Source organism: Sus scrofa, chromosome 1 (genome assembly GCF_000003025.6).
Source record: "Sus scrofa isolate TJ Tabasco breed Duroc chromosome 1, Sscrofa11.1, whole genome shotgun sequence".
In the NCBI taxonomy this organism is placed as follows: domain Eukaryota; kingdom Metazoa; phylum Chordata; class Mammalia; order Artiodactyla; family Suidae; genus Sus; species Sus scrofa.
The window spans coordinates 49,295,795-49,312,110 of record NC_010443.5 but is presented as its reverse complement, the minus strand read 5'-3'; the positions used below and the strand labels follow the sequence as shown (position 1 = coordinate 49,312,110).

Sequence of the window (16,316 nt, the reverse complement as noted above, 5' to 3'; positions counted from 1 at the left end):
AGTAGGTTGTGGCAGAAAGATGATAAACACACAGACCAATGGAATAGAATAGACAGCCCAGAAATAAACCTTCACATATATGGTCAAATTATCTTTGACAAGATGGACATCCTATGTTTTCAATATCCACATGCAAAAGAATGAAGTTGGACATTTACACTGCACCACATAACCAAAATTAACTTAGAGTGGATTAAAGATATAAACATAAGATTCAAAGTGATAAAAGTCCTAGGATTAGAACAAAAACCTTGGGGATGAGCTTCATGACATTGTGTTTAGCAATGATTTCTTTGATATGACACCAAAAGCACAGGCAGCAAAAGCTAAAAGAGACATATGGCACTATATCAAATTAAAAAAAAAAACACAAAAACTTCTGTAAAGGAAACAGCTGACAGAGTAAAAAGGCAATCTATATAATAAGAGAATATTTATAAGCCATATATCTGAGAAAAGATTAATATTGAGAATATATAAACTTTAAAACTCAACAGCAAATAAACAATAAGATTAAAAAACAGACAACAGATTTAGACATGTCTCCAAAGCAAAAGGCCAACGTGTATATGAAAAGATACTCAACATCACTAACCATCACGGAAATGCAAATCAAAATCACAGAGATATTATTTCATACACATTAGGATGGCCACTATCAAAAAAACGAGAAAATAGTAAGTTCCGACAAATTTGTGGAGAAAACTGGAAGCCTTCTGCACTATTGGAGGAAATATAAAATGTTGTAGCTGCTGTGGAAAACAGTATGGAGATTCTTCAAAAAATCACAAATAGAATTACCATATGATCTAGAAATCTTGCTCTTGGGTATATATCCAAAAAAATTGAAAACAGGATCTTGAAGAGATATTTGCACACTTATGTTTTTTGCAGCACTGTTCACAACAGCCAAGAGGTGGAAAGCATCCTAAATTTACACTGATAGATAAATGGATAAAGAAAATAAGGTATATACAGACAAGGAATATCATCTAGCCTTAAAAAAGAAGGAAATTCTGTCATATGCTACAACATGGCTAACCTTTGAGAACATCAGGCCAAGTGAAATAAACCAGTAACAAAATGACAAATACTGCATGATTCCACTTGCATGAGATATCTAAAGTGGCCAAAGTTTTAGAATACTGTTTACCTGTAGTCATTTACCTAATTATTTTGAACATAGAAAGTGTGAATAGGTATATATATTCATAATTCTTATACAAAGGTTAAGAACATCAAGCTAAAAAACACACCAGAACTACAATCCTACAATTTTACTGCAATAGAGAATTTTTGATATTAAACATAACCTTTGAGTCCAACCCCATGATTTACATATAAAAAAGTCAGTGACTTGGAGACGGGATTAAGATGGCGGAATAGAAGGACTGGAGCTCAACTTCTCTCCTAAAAACAAAATTCACAACTAAAGACTGAGCAATCTCCACCCAAATGGACTAGAAACCCCTACCCTACTCCAGAAGAAAAAGAGGAGGCAACATCCACAGGTAGGAGGGGTGATTTCACGATATAAACAACCCCATGCCTCCCGGGTGGGAAGCTCCACAGACTGCAAACTAACTGGTTCACAGAGACTCACCTACAGCAGTGAGAGGTCTGAGCCCCACATCAAACCCTCAAGTGTGGGGATCCAGCACTGGGAGAAAGAGCCCCTGGAGCATCTGGCATTGAAGGCCAGTGGGGCTTGTGCACAGGAGCTCCACAGGACTGGGGGAAACGGAGACCCCATCCTTAAAAAGCACACACAGACTTTCATGTGCACTGGGTCCCAGGGCAGAGTGAGGTCTCCATAGGAATCTGGGTCAAACCTGACTGCAGCTCTTGGAGGACATCCTGGGAAAACAGGGGTGAATGTGGCTTGTTGTGAGGGAAGGACATTGAAGGCAAAGCTCTCGGGAATATTCAGCAGTTGCCTTTCTCTGGAGGTGGCCATTTTGGGAAAATCTGGCTGCACCTGTCAGTGCTGAGAAGCCCCAGGGCAAACAACAATCCAGGTGGGATCACAGCCCCGTCCCTCAGTAAACAGGCTACCTAAAGAGCCTCAGGCACATAGCAGCCCCTAATCCCATCCAGAGACTAAGCCCCACCCACCAGAGGGATTAGAATCAGCTCCACCTACCAGTGGGCAGGCATCAGCCCCTCCCATCAGGAAGCCTACAGCAAGCCCCCAATACCGACTTCAGCCACAAGGGGGGCAGACACCAGAAGTAAGAGAGGCTACAGCTCCATTATCTATAAAAAGGTCACCACACCAAAAACCTATAAAAATGAAGACGGAGAACTATAACTCAGATGAGGGAGAAAGGAAAAACCCCAGAAAATCAGCTAAGCAATGAGGAGATTCTCAGCCTCCAGGAAAAAGACTTTAGACTGTTGATGCTGAAGATGATACAAGACATTGGAAATAAACTGGAGGCAAAGATGGATAACTTACAGGAAACACTAACCAAAGAGATACAAGTAATAAAACTTAAACAAGAAGAGATGCAAAATACAATAACGGAAATAAAAAATTCACTAGAAGCAGCCAACAGCAGAATACAGGAGGCAGAAGAATGAATAAGCGAGGTGGAGGACAGAGTAGAAGAAATTACGGATGCAGAACAGAAAAGAGAAAAAAGATTGAAAAAAAAATGAAGAGAGTCTCAGGGAACTCTGGGACAATGTTAAACGCACCAACATCCGTATTATAGGGGTGCCAGAAGGAGAAGAGAGAGAGAAGGGGACAGAAGAAATATTCCAAGAGATAATCACCGAAGATTTCCCTAACATGGGAAAGGAACAAATCCAGGAGGCACAACGAGTACCATATAAAATAAACCCAAGGAGGAACACACCGAGACACATAATAATCAAACTGACCAAAATTAAAGACAAAGAGAAAATCTTGAAAGCAGCTAGGGAAAAGAAACAAGTAACATACAAGGGAACCTCAACAAGGTTATCAGCAGATTTTTCAGCAGAAACTCTGCAGTCCAGAAGGGAGTGGCATGATATACTTAACATTATGAAAGGAAAAAGCCTCCAACCAAGAATACTCTACCCAGCAAGGCTCTCATTCAGATTTGAAGGAGAAATAAAAACCTTCTCAAATAAGCAAAAGCTGAGAGAATTCAACAACACTAAACCAGCCTTACAACAAATACTAAAGGAGCTTCTCTAGGCAGAAAAGAAAGATCAGCAACAGGAAACAAAAATTCCACAAATGACAAGGCTCACCAGTAAAGGTACATAAACAGTAAAGATACGAAATCATCCATGCACAATTACACTATCAAAATCAGAAATCATGAGAAGAGATGGGTACAAATGCGGGACACTGGAGATGAACTTGCAATTAAGGGAACAACAACTTAAAACAATCTCATATACATATAGACTCTTACATCAAAACTTCAGAATAACTGCAAACCAAAAATCTACAATTGATACACAAACAAGGAATCTCTGGAGAAGAAATATATCTCATAGTAAATAAGTGCATAATCCACCATGAAGGGGGTCATTTGACATCATTCTTGGAATGCTGAAGTCTTCTTAGATCTGATTCTGATTTCCTCTCCATCAAAGAACTTATGATAATTATAATTAAATAATGCCACTGTACAATTAAACAATACAGTTCTACAATTGTATTATTAATAACCATTTCTCTCCATGGTACAATGTAAAGTCTATAATGTCTTGTTTATCACATCACCTAGAATGGTGTAATGCCTTTATTGAATAATCAATGAGATAGAACAAATTGTGAGGACATATTTATATAGCTACACTGTTTTTTAACCAACTTATGCATTTTATATTTTTCTTATTTTCAGAGGGTGTATTATTTTTGTTATGCTTACCAGTTGTTATTCTTTTTACTATGCTATATAAAATATTTAATGGTATATAAGGCTTTCTTCTTTATAAATTTTAGTTGCATAATATAACAATTTAATATAATGCTAAAATTTTTAAAGAAAAATTGAAATGTAATAGATAAAACTAAGTAGTAAAGATGAAAGCCATAAAATTGGGATAACATATAGAATAAATTTCCTATTTGTCTCAGCATATTTTCCATTCCACTTCTCCAGTGGGATCACTTAATCTGTTTCTTAAGATCCATGTTATAATAATCTGTGTGAATGTAATTGTGTGTAAATGTATGTATTTTATTCTGTAAAAAAATAAAAACAAAAAAATTTTTAAAAAAAAGTCAGTGACTTGTCCAAAGGCTAATCTGAATGCTTTTGTCATAGGTACCATTAAGGGAGTGCTGCTCTTGACTTTTCCCAGCCTTATCCATTAAATCACCCATAAAGTTGCCATTAATCCATCCACAGGTAACCACTGCCTCTACCATGATTTTAAAAATTTTGAAACACCTTTTTTTTTTTTTTTACAATTAAATTTCCAATTCCCTTTACTATATAAACTTGTGAAAGTTGGAATAATCTGACTGTAAAGGTAACTCACCTTTACAGTTCTATGGTGTTATTCAAAATAAGATTAATCATAATGCAGCTGTATTAAAAATGTAGCAGAGAAACTAATTCACTATATAAACCACTATTTGTTGAATATTTTATTTGTATTCACTACATTTCTCTGCAGCAAATAGAATGAACATTGCACATAAAGTTGCTTCCATTTTGAAGCTGAACTGAAGGCAGGTGATTACTGAGAGACTGGACATGTTTACAAATATCTTGTTAAATTGGAATTAAAAACCAAGTCATACGATTATGAGTTAGTGCCTAGTCTAGAATTCTTTCAAGATTAGCATTATACAAATGAAATCCCAGTGGAAAGAAGTGGCTGACTTTGAGTATCTGGGTACTTTTAACACACATTTATCCTCAAATGAACATCATACACAGATATGGAACTGTAAATCAATTTTAGCTGTGAGAAACTGTACAGACCAATGTGTTTTAAGAAACCTGTAGCAAAGTTGAGAGTAAACTTATTAGAAATGTATTAGTAGAACAAAACCAAACATGAATCTCTTCAAATTCAGAAAGCTCATGATTCAAAAAGATACATGTACTCCAATGTTCACTGCTGCACTATATACAACAGCCAAGATATGGAAGAAACCTAAATGCCCATCAACAGAGGAATGGATAAAGAAGATGTGGTACACATATACACTGGAATATTACTCAGTCATGAAAAAGAATGAAATAATGCCATTTGCAGCAACATGGATGGATCTAGAGATTTTAATGCCAAGTGAAGTAAGTCATACAGATAAAGACAGTATCATATGATATCACTTATATGTGGAATATAAAATAATAATATGAGGAGTTCCCATCGTGACTCAGTGGTTAACGAATCTGACTAGGAACCATGAGGTTGAGGGTTCAATCCCTGGCCTTGTCAATGGGTTGAGGATGCTGTGTCGCCGTGAGCTGTGGTATAGGTCTCAGATGCGGCTCAGATCCCGTGTTGCTGTGGCTCTGGCGTAGGCTGGAGGAAATAGCTCCAATTAGACCCCTAGCCCGGGAACCTCCATATGCCATGGGAGCGGCCCTAGAAAAGACCCCCCAAAAAAAAAAGAGGAAGGAAAGATGCCTAAAGAGAAGACAGGCAGAACAGGGAACTATAAATAGTCACCTGTGATGGAACATGATGGGGGAATGTAAAGAAAAGGAATATATATATATATATATATATATATATATATATATATATATGACTGGGTCACTTTGCTGTACAGCAGAAATTGACAGAACATTGTAAACAAACTATAATAGAAAAAAATAAAATAATAATATGAATAAACTTATTTGTTTTGTTGATTTGTTTTGTAAATTACAAAACAGAAACAGACTTACAGACTTCAAAAACAAACTCACGGTTACAAAAAGGGACAAGGTGGAGAGAGGGATGGATTGGGGGTTTGGGATTGGCATATGCACACTGTGGTATATGGAATGGCCAATGGAGACCTGCTGTATAGCACAGGGAACTCTATCCAATATTCTTGATAATCTATATGGAAAAAGAATCTAAAAACATGGATATGGGGAGTTTCCATCACGGCTCAGTGGTTAATGAATCCAACTAGGAACCATGAGGTTGCTCAGTGGGTTAAGGATCCTGTGTTGCTGTGAGCTGTGGTGTAGGTCACAGATGCAGCTCGGATCCTGCATTGCTGTGGCTGTGGTGGAGGCTGGTGGCTACAGCTCCAATTAGACCCCTAGCCTGGGAACCCCTATATGCCGTGGTTGTGGCCCTAGAAAAGACAAAAAGACTAAATTAATTAATTAATTAATTAAATACACAAATATATAAAAATAAAAAATAAAAACATGGATATGTGTATACGTATAACTGAATCACTTTGTTGTACAACAGAAATTATCACAACACTGTAAATCAACTATAATTCAGAAAAATAAAAAAGTAAAATAAAATATAAATTTAAACAAACTGAAAGTCAAAAAGAAAGGTCAAATTCCATCTAGAGCAGAAGGGAATTAAAGAAAGCTAGATTCACAGAGTTTATCTGTGGTTGAAGGCATCCCTCTGGATGACTCACTAACTATATTAATAATTCACTGCACATAGAAAGATTTTCTCCAAATAATCATGACTAGTCACTGCAGCTGTTGTTCTTTCCTTGGGAGGCCTTTTTCTGCTGCACTGAACTCTAATTGTTTCTTTTTATTAGACCATTTGTTATGCCCCTGGTATAACTGTACACATCATTGCAGTCTCTTTTCCCGAAAATCTTAAAGCTTAATTCATGAGAGTGTAAGTGCATATTGCTATGAGGCTATATTTAACTAAAATACAACTTTTTCTCAGTCTTGCACAGTGAGGTTGAGTGGAAGAAACAGGTCACCAAGAGCGAGAACAGCAGCACCCAAGGAGAAGTGAATGGTGTTCTCTGTGCAATCTGGTAAAGCAGTTAAGACAGTAGAGTGCCTAAATTAATGTTGGTAGAATGACTATTTGTAATTGTTTCCTTTTAATGTCTAGGAGGAAAGAAATCAATGGATTTCTTCCAAAATTAGTCCTCTAATTGAACAACAGCATTTTTTCCTAATGTAACTGTAATCGAACATTTATTTAGAAGCAAATTGAGATCTTGTGCAAATGAACAAAATCGTGTATTCCCAGCCATCGTGATACTCCTTTAATTCCACGTGATGTGGATGAACAGTACCATTAAGTACAAATAAAGAGAGAAGACAGATTAATTTTAAAACGGCCCATTCTATTATTGAGCCTTGAGGTTTTCTTTTTCTGACTTTTTTTTTTTTTTTTTTGCTCAGTCTTAAGGCAAATCATGATTAGTTACAAAAGAATTACAAAGCTATAATCAGAGACCAAAATTGTCTTTTCTAGTTGTTTTGAAATGCACAATATGCTAATAAGCTGTTCATTAAATTGGTATTTTCTGTTTCATTTAAGAAAAAGCCCTTTGTATTACCAAAGCTTGTTTGACTATTTTCATAGAATGAGCTATAATCACATTTTTGGAATAATTTACAAAGATTACAACAGCTTATTACTGTGGAGCTTACCTCAGAGTGGGCAAAATTAGATCTAAGTTTTTGTACAGGACTGCTCCAAGAACAAAGACTGATGATTCATCTAATTCTAGAAAAGAATAAAGTTTAAAAATATTAGCAAAAACAGCAAGAACAATACTATGTCTTATAAAACTTTAATCTCCTAATTACAAGGGGATTCCAGAACTTGCTGCTGTAAAGCCAGGTAGAAGAAATGCCTTCCTAACTGCATCCAAGTGAACCCACACACGGCACATGTTAATTTCAGCTCCAGATGTGTTTTCAGTGGTTTTGTGTCATGGAGTAACCTTCCTTCAGGCAGAGACAAGAAGCTTCTTTAGTTGCACCTAAGGAGTTTAAATTCCCAATGATGTGGGAGAGAGTCAATTCTTTTCCAGAGTTCTTGGTGAAAATGTCAGAATCTCCCAGGTGAGAATTAAGATCAAAATGTCACTACTGAAAATAATCATTAAATTTTAGAGGTTACTGAAGATGTTCTTAAACCTTAATTTTTTCTTAGAGTTGTTTTTAGATTTCAAAACCAAAAAATATATGAGGCAGAAATCATAATTACTTTGCATATAATGGAAAATGCAACATATTTCAATCCCTAAACTTAAAATATTAGGCCACACAGTTTACAAGGGATGATATTGTCAACACTGAAACTTGACCATGTTAAGCTCAGGTCTGTAATTTGCATGTGTATTTTTTTTTCCATTTTAATAGATCCTTTCCTCAAGTAAATTCAGATTTAAAGACCAAATTAAATTTTCTATTATTTACAAAATGAGTTTAGAATCATAATTGACTGTTTCCTAAATTGCTTGATATATGGTAATTTATACTTAGTGTACTAATAAATAAACATAATTTTTTGTTCAAGGCTTAAATTACTTCACATATTTACCTTTTGATGACACAGGAGTGAAGATGCTTTTGGGGATGACTACCCTATCTTCTGAGTTCCTTGCCCAGTCAACCATCCCCTTCCGTCCCTTCATTGGGAAGTTGATGTCTGTTAGAACAGAGGCCGCAGGGAGCTTCTGAATGCTAGCCACTATTAAAAAAGAAGTAACAAGGTCAACTAATATCAATGTTTTCAAAAGTGATCAAATTAAACATTGCACGATACTCAGAATGAAATGTTTAGTCAAAGCAACCTAAATATTCATCGACAAAGGAGTAGATAAAGAAGACTTGGCGATATATACAATAGACAATATAGGCAACATATTTCAATACCTAAACTTAAAATATTAGGTTTAAACCATAAAAAAGAATGAAATAGTGCCATTTACAGCTGCATGGATGGACCTAGAAATTATTATACTAAGTGAAGTAAGTCAGAGAGAGAAAGATAAATATCATATGAGATCACTAATATGTGGGATCTAATAAATGATAGAAAAGAACTTACAAAATAGCAAAAGACTCAAAGATTTTGATACCAAACTTAGAGTTACCAAAGGGGAAACATAGTGGGAAGGGATACAGTAGGAGGTTGGGATTAACATATTCACACTTCTATATATAAAATAGGTAAGTAACAAGGACCTATTGCATAGCACAGGGAAATTTACTCAATACTCTGTAATAACCTATATGGGAAAAACATCTGAAAAGGAATGCACATATGTATAACTGGTTTACTTTGCTATATACTTGAAACTAACACAAAATTGTAGGTCAGCTATACTCCAATAAGATTAAAAAAAAATTCTAGTCAAAATTATATTTGTCAGAGATATAAAATAGACATATTGCTTATTACTAAATGATATCCATTAAGGTCCTTGATTGTTTTTCTTATCAATTTGGTTTCTGTGGCTTTCAATAGGAAGCATACAATGATGGTCAATGGCTGCACAGACACTCTGGGAACACCGACAGGTATGGCCATGCTTGTTCATGGTTGGCCTGCATTCCAACTGTTAGAAGCCTATACTGTATTGTTTGTTAAATATTTGATTAATGTACCTAATTTATAAACAGACATTTTCACTTAAATCTGAACTTTTCATCTTCAGAACAAATTTTCTGTGCTTATCTCTGAAGATTGTCTTTGGAACAAATATCTCATGGGTTAGATGGGGTATCATGAAGACAAGAAAAGCAAAATCATATTGCTCTGGGAGACAGAACTGTTAGAATTCAAATAACAAAGCACCGGCAGCACCGTAACCACAGAGCCAATATAATATGCAGAAATGTCAAACAAATAGTAAAAACAAACAATTCTTATAATACAAACCCACAATTGGAAGTAATAAATATATATATGTGAATGGAAAATTCTGTCTTTGCTCATAATAAGTACTTTAATATCTATTGATAAAATTAATGAATATGTTTAATAATGTCTGAATATATTTTATTATATATGCAAATATATATACACACATATATAACTACATGTAATAAAACTACTATAGTAAACAATTAATTATATACATATTCAATGAAGAAATGTAATTTTTATGATTTTTATAAGGTCCATAGTTGTTCCACATTAAAGTTTCAGTTGTTCCATGGAAGGTTTAAACGGACAGATGATGGGGAAACGTTAAGAGCTATTGCGATAGAAAAGCTGAAGTAAGAAACCATTACGTTCCTCATAAGTGGATTTCATTCTAAAGAAACTTGTAATTTAAATCGAGAGAGGATGAAAATTAAGAATTTAACAATATTAGTTGTATAAATATATTACTGCACCACTGGCTTAGTTGTAAATTAAATTGGTTATGTATTACTATACTTTAGCAAAGCTCTCTCAGGCTATTATGCACATCTATTATTAGCATAGGATAGAATTTCATTTGGCCAATAATTTGACATAATAAGCTTACAAAAGGATTTTGTTGAGGGAAAGTAGGTTTGGGGTAATACATAAATTGTTATGGATGTGAAACGCTATTTTCAGAGAACATATTTAATAATTCTGGTTTCTTTACTAATTCAAACAACATAGTCCTTTTTTTATCTATAACTAACCCATTTCATGTGTCCTAAAGGGTCCAAAGCCTCCATCACCAACAAATGGACAGATCAGCACATTGATAGCACACTCTTCCTGAAGGGTCCTGCAAGCTTTATTCAATATGCAAAACTAAGTTTATCCATTTCCTTGACTCTAACTTTGGTTGACTTGGTGTTTAGAAGAAATTTATTTCACCTCTCTGCTCTAAATACTGATGAAAAGAAATGAAGGTTTTTTTGACTTCTTGTTTCTATTACAAAGGAAAACAAACAGGAGATAAAACAGTTGGACCTTGAGATCTAATAATGCCTCTACTTATATATACACTGGATAGAAAACAAAAAAACAAATTAACAAATGAAAAGGAAGAAATAAATGGAGGAAGCTTATTCTGCACCAATTATCCTGAAAAAATTCTAGTCTAATACTATATTCCTAAATATGTAAAAATGAGATAATTATACATGCATGCATCTCACTTTATGAACTGCATTCATTATTCAGTCAGAGGTACACTGGCTGTTAAATTATGACTATACAGATTATATCAACTTTTTAACATAGTCTAGACTAAAGGAATATAAAAATCAATTAGGATCACTAACTGCTGTAAGAAGTCCCTTAAATTGCATTGTCTTGAGCATAAGACATGTATAAAAGCAAGTATGTGTTCATTAATTTTGATAGGAATCTAGTTCATAAAGTAAGATAGTATTTTCCAATAAATACATTATAGAAAGGGATATGAATTCATAGATTGATAAGATTCTAATGCTAGCCTTCAAATTATCAGTATACATGTTCTTTAAAATACACTATATTTAAAACTGTACATCTTTGCCTTAAACCTACTTAGGTGCCTAAAGTGACGTGTTTCTTCACAACCCTGCAGCGATTAACAAGAAAGTCTATTTTATTTTCATACAGCGAAAATGGTTTAAAAATGACTTTTATTTTCTCCTTTCAATCCTGTACCAGACACTAGGACCAATTTAATTCTCAATTCTTTCCCTTCTTCAACAAGTTTGTCCAAAACCCTTAGGTAAAATTTGGATGTAGTTAGTTTTCAGGGACCTAGGGATACAAAAGATGTTAAGTGGATACAAAAGAGATGGGATAAATAAACAAATGCCTTAAAGTAGCTCTATAGTACATACATGCCTAGTGCTGCCGCAGGGACATAAATGCAGAGCCATCTACATACTTTGCTTCTATAACAATCGCCCCATTAAAGCCAGTCATTGTGGGTGTTTAGATGATAGAGCGACTTTCCTCAAGAATTGAGAAAAGGCTTTTCTTATGGAAGATTAAAGTGGTTAGAAGAAGCCTCAAAGGACAGAGTGTCCCCGAACAAACAGGCACGTCTTAAACGCTCCAAGAATTACCCTAAACTCACTGTATCGTGTTTTCATTACAACACTAGATTTGATTTCTTATGCAATAAAAATAGGTGACTCATCATGGATAAACCTTGGAGCAAACCCAGCTGTACTTTCATTCTGCATTTTTAATGCTTTCATTTCGAATTTGTATATGCAGCATAAAATCCTCTGAGAACATCACGTCTGTTATTGGCCAAGCTCTCAAAGGATTCAGGTTTGGTATAGATTTTTGCTCATCAGAAAGCATAAAGGCATTTTTGCAAAGGGGTCTAAAACAACATGAGCTGTTCTTTTGCTTTTGTTTTTCGTAACCACTGAGCTCTCCTTTGGTTCATTAAAGCAGGTGGTGCTTCTAATCTGTTCCTGGGGAATATCATGAGGTTTTAGCCCTTTGTCCTCATTGACTGAGGTCTTGAATGATGAGGATTTGTAATGTCAATGGTCCACTACAAATTGACCATGAACAAGAAAGTAAGGCATCTGGAAGGAAAGTGCTAGAAAGCAAAAGTGCATTGATGAATGATGTAGGAATGAGCAAAATTCGCAAATGAGGGTCAGCAGAATGTGGCAGTTTCCCAGAGTGGCATAAGTGTGAACTTTGCATCTGGGCTCTTGATTCAAATCCTTGATATTTTAGGCTAAGTTGTCCTAGATTTTTGGAGCCACCCCCAGTTCACCTCTGATATTTTGTATAATTATAATAACATCCCTTATCACTCTCCAAAGTCTCATTTTAGAAGATAAATTCCAAGTTTATCTCACATGCTGTGTGACACTGGAAAAATTGCCTAACCTCTCTGTGTCCTGATTTCCTCTTATGTACCATGGGAACAGCAATGTTATCTACCTCACTCAGATGTTGGAGGATGAAATAAGTAAATATGCCAAGAGGTGAAAGCTGGTGCCTAAACAGTACCTGGAGTATGGATGGTCCTATGTAAGTGATGGCTATTACAGTAGCTTTTCCCCCTAATCATTTCCAGAGGAACTACCTCACTGCATGTTCCATATTATGATAAAGTATTTGTTTTCTGCATCAAACATTCTTTTTTCATTTTCCTTCGGTGACCTTAGACATAACATTACATGGTTAAAACTCTATGTTGAATATATTTAGATGACCAAAGGCAGGAATCGCACTTAAACAGAGCTCATCCTTTAGTACTTTAATGCACTACCTAGGGGGTGAATAAGGATTCCTTTTTCCTCATTCCCTCCCTGCCTCCCTTCCTTCCTTCTTCCTTCTTTCCTTTTTTCTATAGCTTCTGCCAGAGGGAAGGGGCTGCCTTCTCTGGTTGTATGGTAACACAAGGTCAGTCAGGTTAAAAATCTGTTGCCTCAATTGAGAACGGAAATAACTGCATTATGAGTGAGAGATTCTGTAGTTCTTCTGCAGCCATGGCCACAGATACCAAGAGAACATTAAAAGCACTATTTTAAAGCAGTTGCTTAAGTGCTTAATGCAGCGACTAACATTCTATAAATGAGTAGAGGAAACTCCCAAGCAAGTGGATCTCATAATCAAAAACATACGTATAAGAGGATACAAAAGAAGTTGTTTATAGGATGCCCTAAAAGCTGTCCTTCTCATTGTTTCCTTCTATTGATGTTTCCACTATACTTAAAGTTTTCATCATTTTTCATGTTGATTCAGAGGGAACAACTTACAAGCTGGGTCCTGACTCAACAATGTTAGAAAATTGGCCAGTTATCAAAATGGAATTGCTTGTGGAAAACATCACTCAATATTGCTCTAGAGTCACTTGCACAGTTTTAAAATCCTGAAAGTAAACCTTGGGAGGAAGGGAATGATGCATTGCATTAGTGTTTTAGAAAGGACTCTTAGTTTTGCTCCCTTAGGTCTTTTAGTTTTCTGAACCCTTAGCAAGCACATGGGGGCTTGGTAGAGTTTATACATGAGGGCTGAGAGTGACCCCCCTGGCACTCAGCAGCTTAGGAAGCCATTATTTTTGTATTTCTATAGCAATGATGAGTATCCTGCAAAATTCTGAGAGTATTTGGGAGGGAAGGGAAGGACAGATGACATTATCTGAACACTTGCCATGGCCTTGGCACTTATTACCCATTCATTAACTGATTCAGCACAAACTTATCAAATGGTTCCTCTGTGCTAGGCTCTGTTCCTAACATAGCATTTGGCCAGAAGCTTTATACATGATACCCTATTTAAAACAAATCTAGGAGGTATTGATGTTATCAGTATCCTCACTGTTATTATCTGTATCTTTGTTTTAAAATGAGGAAGAGGACTCTAAGTGGTAACATTGTGATTCAAATCTCAGTTTTCCTACTCAGAAGGATAGGATTTTGCACTGTTTGATTGTACCTAACACATTAACAGCAAATTTACTTTGTCTTACTATAACATTTTTGCATTAAATATAAAAGATAGACATGATCTATTAGGGGAATTAAAACTATCTTACTTGCCCAACAGGAGATCAAAACTAGATACCATGGAAGAATGAAGAAGGATGGACTAGGAGGTTCGGATCGGCATATACACACTGCTATATACAAAATCGATCAGTAACAAGGACCTACTATATAGCTTGGGGAAAAATCTAGTCAATACTCTAGATAGCATGTATGGAGATAGCATATATGGGGAAAGAATCAGAAGAAGAATGGATATATATGTACGCAAATATATATATATGACTAATTACTAAATTACTAAATACATGTATCACTAATTAACTCTGCTGTACACCTGAAACTAACACAACATTGTAAGTCACCTATACTCCAATATAGTTTATCAAAAAAAAAACACTGGCTGAGATATGACATTATTAAAAAGGAGGATGCAGATATTACATATACAAGTGCTTTAACTCATCCATCTTAATCTTCATGTTCTTATACCTTTATGAAAAAAATCACACTTTAAGATTCTGCAACAGTGTTTATAGGAAATATCCAGACATTCAAACAGGAAGGTTTTTTTTTTTTTTTTTTTTTTGCTTTTTAGGGCCACACCCATGGCACATGGAGGTTCCCAGGCTAGGGGGTCGAGTTGGAGCTACAGCTGCCAGCCTATGTCACAGCCACAGCAGTGCAGGATCCAAGCCACATCTGTGACCTAACCCACAGCTCATGGCAATGCAGGATCCCAGACCCACTGAGCAAGGGCAGGTATTGAACCCATGAGGACATGGATACTAGTCAGATTCATTTCTGCTGCGCCACAATAGGAACTCTCTCAGACAGATTTTTAATTTCAGTCTTCCCAGCCCTACTTCCCCCATTTACTCTGTATCCTCCCCAAAGTTTGAAATTGGAATGTTGAGGGCCATGAGGAAAGAAGATGCATCAGAGGGCAGCCTGTAACTACTGTTTCCCTGGAAACAGAGCTGGTGGAAGGGACAACTACAAGGACCATGGTGCTGAGAGCCTCCATCAGTTTAGTCTCCACAACATGGGGGTAGCATCCCCACATCCCAGAGCAGCACACAGAGATTTAGATGAGAAACGTTCTTCCCATCAGATTTGAGCTAAGAGTAAAAGCAGGATCCTCTGATATTTAAAAACAAACAAAATCAGTAGGTGGTGGAGAAAGCAACCATGTGGCAATCAAAGATTTTTTTTCTTTTGTTCTTTTTTTTTTTTTTCCTTTTGTGGCTGCACCTGCAACATAAGGAAGTTCCTGAGTTGAAGCATCAGCTGCCGTCCTATGCCACAGCCATGGCAACACCAGATCTGAGCATCTGCAACTATGCCACAGCTTGCGGCATTGACAGATACTTAACCCAATGAGCGAGGCCAGGGATTAACTCACATCCTCACAGACTCTATGTTGGGTTCTTAACCCACTGAGCCACAATGGGAACTCCCCAAAGATTTTTTTTAAGTTGCTAAGTTCTAATGAAATTTCATATATAGTGAAACTTTAAATAATTAACCATTTTGTATATTCCTAACATCAAAATAAAAAATAATCTTATGAAATACTTGTGAATCATCAGCTTCAGATTCTGTTTTTTATCTGTTAGCCTGGGAGCATCTGTACTGCAGGGCACATTACTTATTTCTGCTTCTGGCCATTTGGCTAGATTTGAGTGTGTCTATGGAAGATTCCCTCAGCCTCTTCTTAGGTCACCCCTACTCCCCAGCATGCAATCATGTTGATGCACATGTTACCTCCACAGCCAGACACATCACCCTTGTCGAAGCTGAACTCAGCCAACCTGGAACTGACAAACTACAATCCACAGGCCAGCTTTGCACTGCTGGCTATTTGTGTGTGGTTTTCAAGCTAAAGATGGCTTTCACATTTTTCAATGGCTGAAAAAAACAGAAGAATCGTATTTCTTGGCAAATGAAAATTAAATAAAGTTGAAATCTCATTGTCCACAAATAAGGCTTTATTGGGACATAGCCACACCATTT

General features: G+C 36.0%; 1 protein-coding gene across 9 annotated transcripts in view; it reads right to left on the bottom strand.

Annotated features, from left to right (window-relative positions):
* Positions 1-16,316, bottom strand: part of ADGRB3 (adhesion G protein-coupled receptor B3) — a 733,899-nt gene that overhangs the window by 307,673 nt on the left and 409,910 nt on the right. For all 9 annotated transcript variants that reach the window (XM_021072848.1, XM_021072838.1, XM_021072869.1 and 6 more), the window contains 2 exons: positions 8,452-8,601; positions 7,554-7,629 (listed from right to left, as the gene is read on the bottom strand). In XM_021072848.1, the coding sequence (XP_020928507.1) occupies positions 7,554-7,629; positions 8,452-8,601 (226 nt within the window). The remainder of the gene's footprint in view (positions 1-7,553; positions 7,630-8,451; positions 8,602-16,316) is intronic.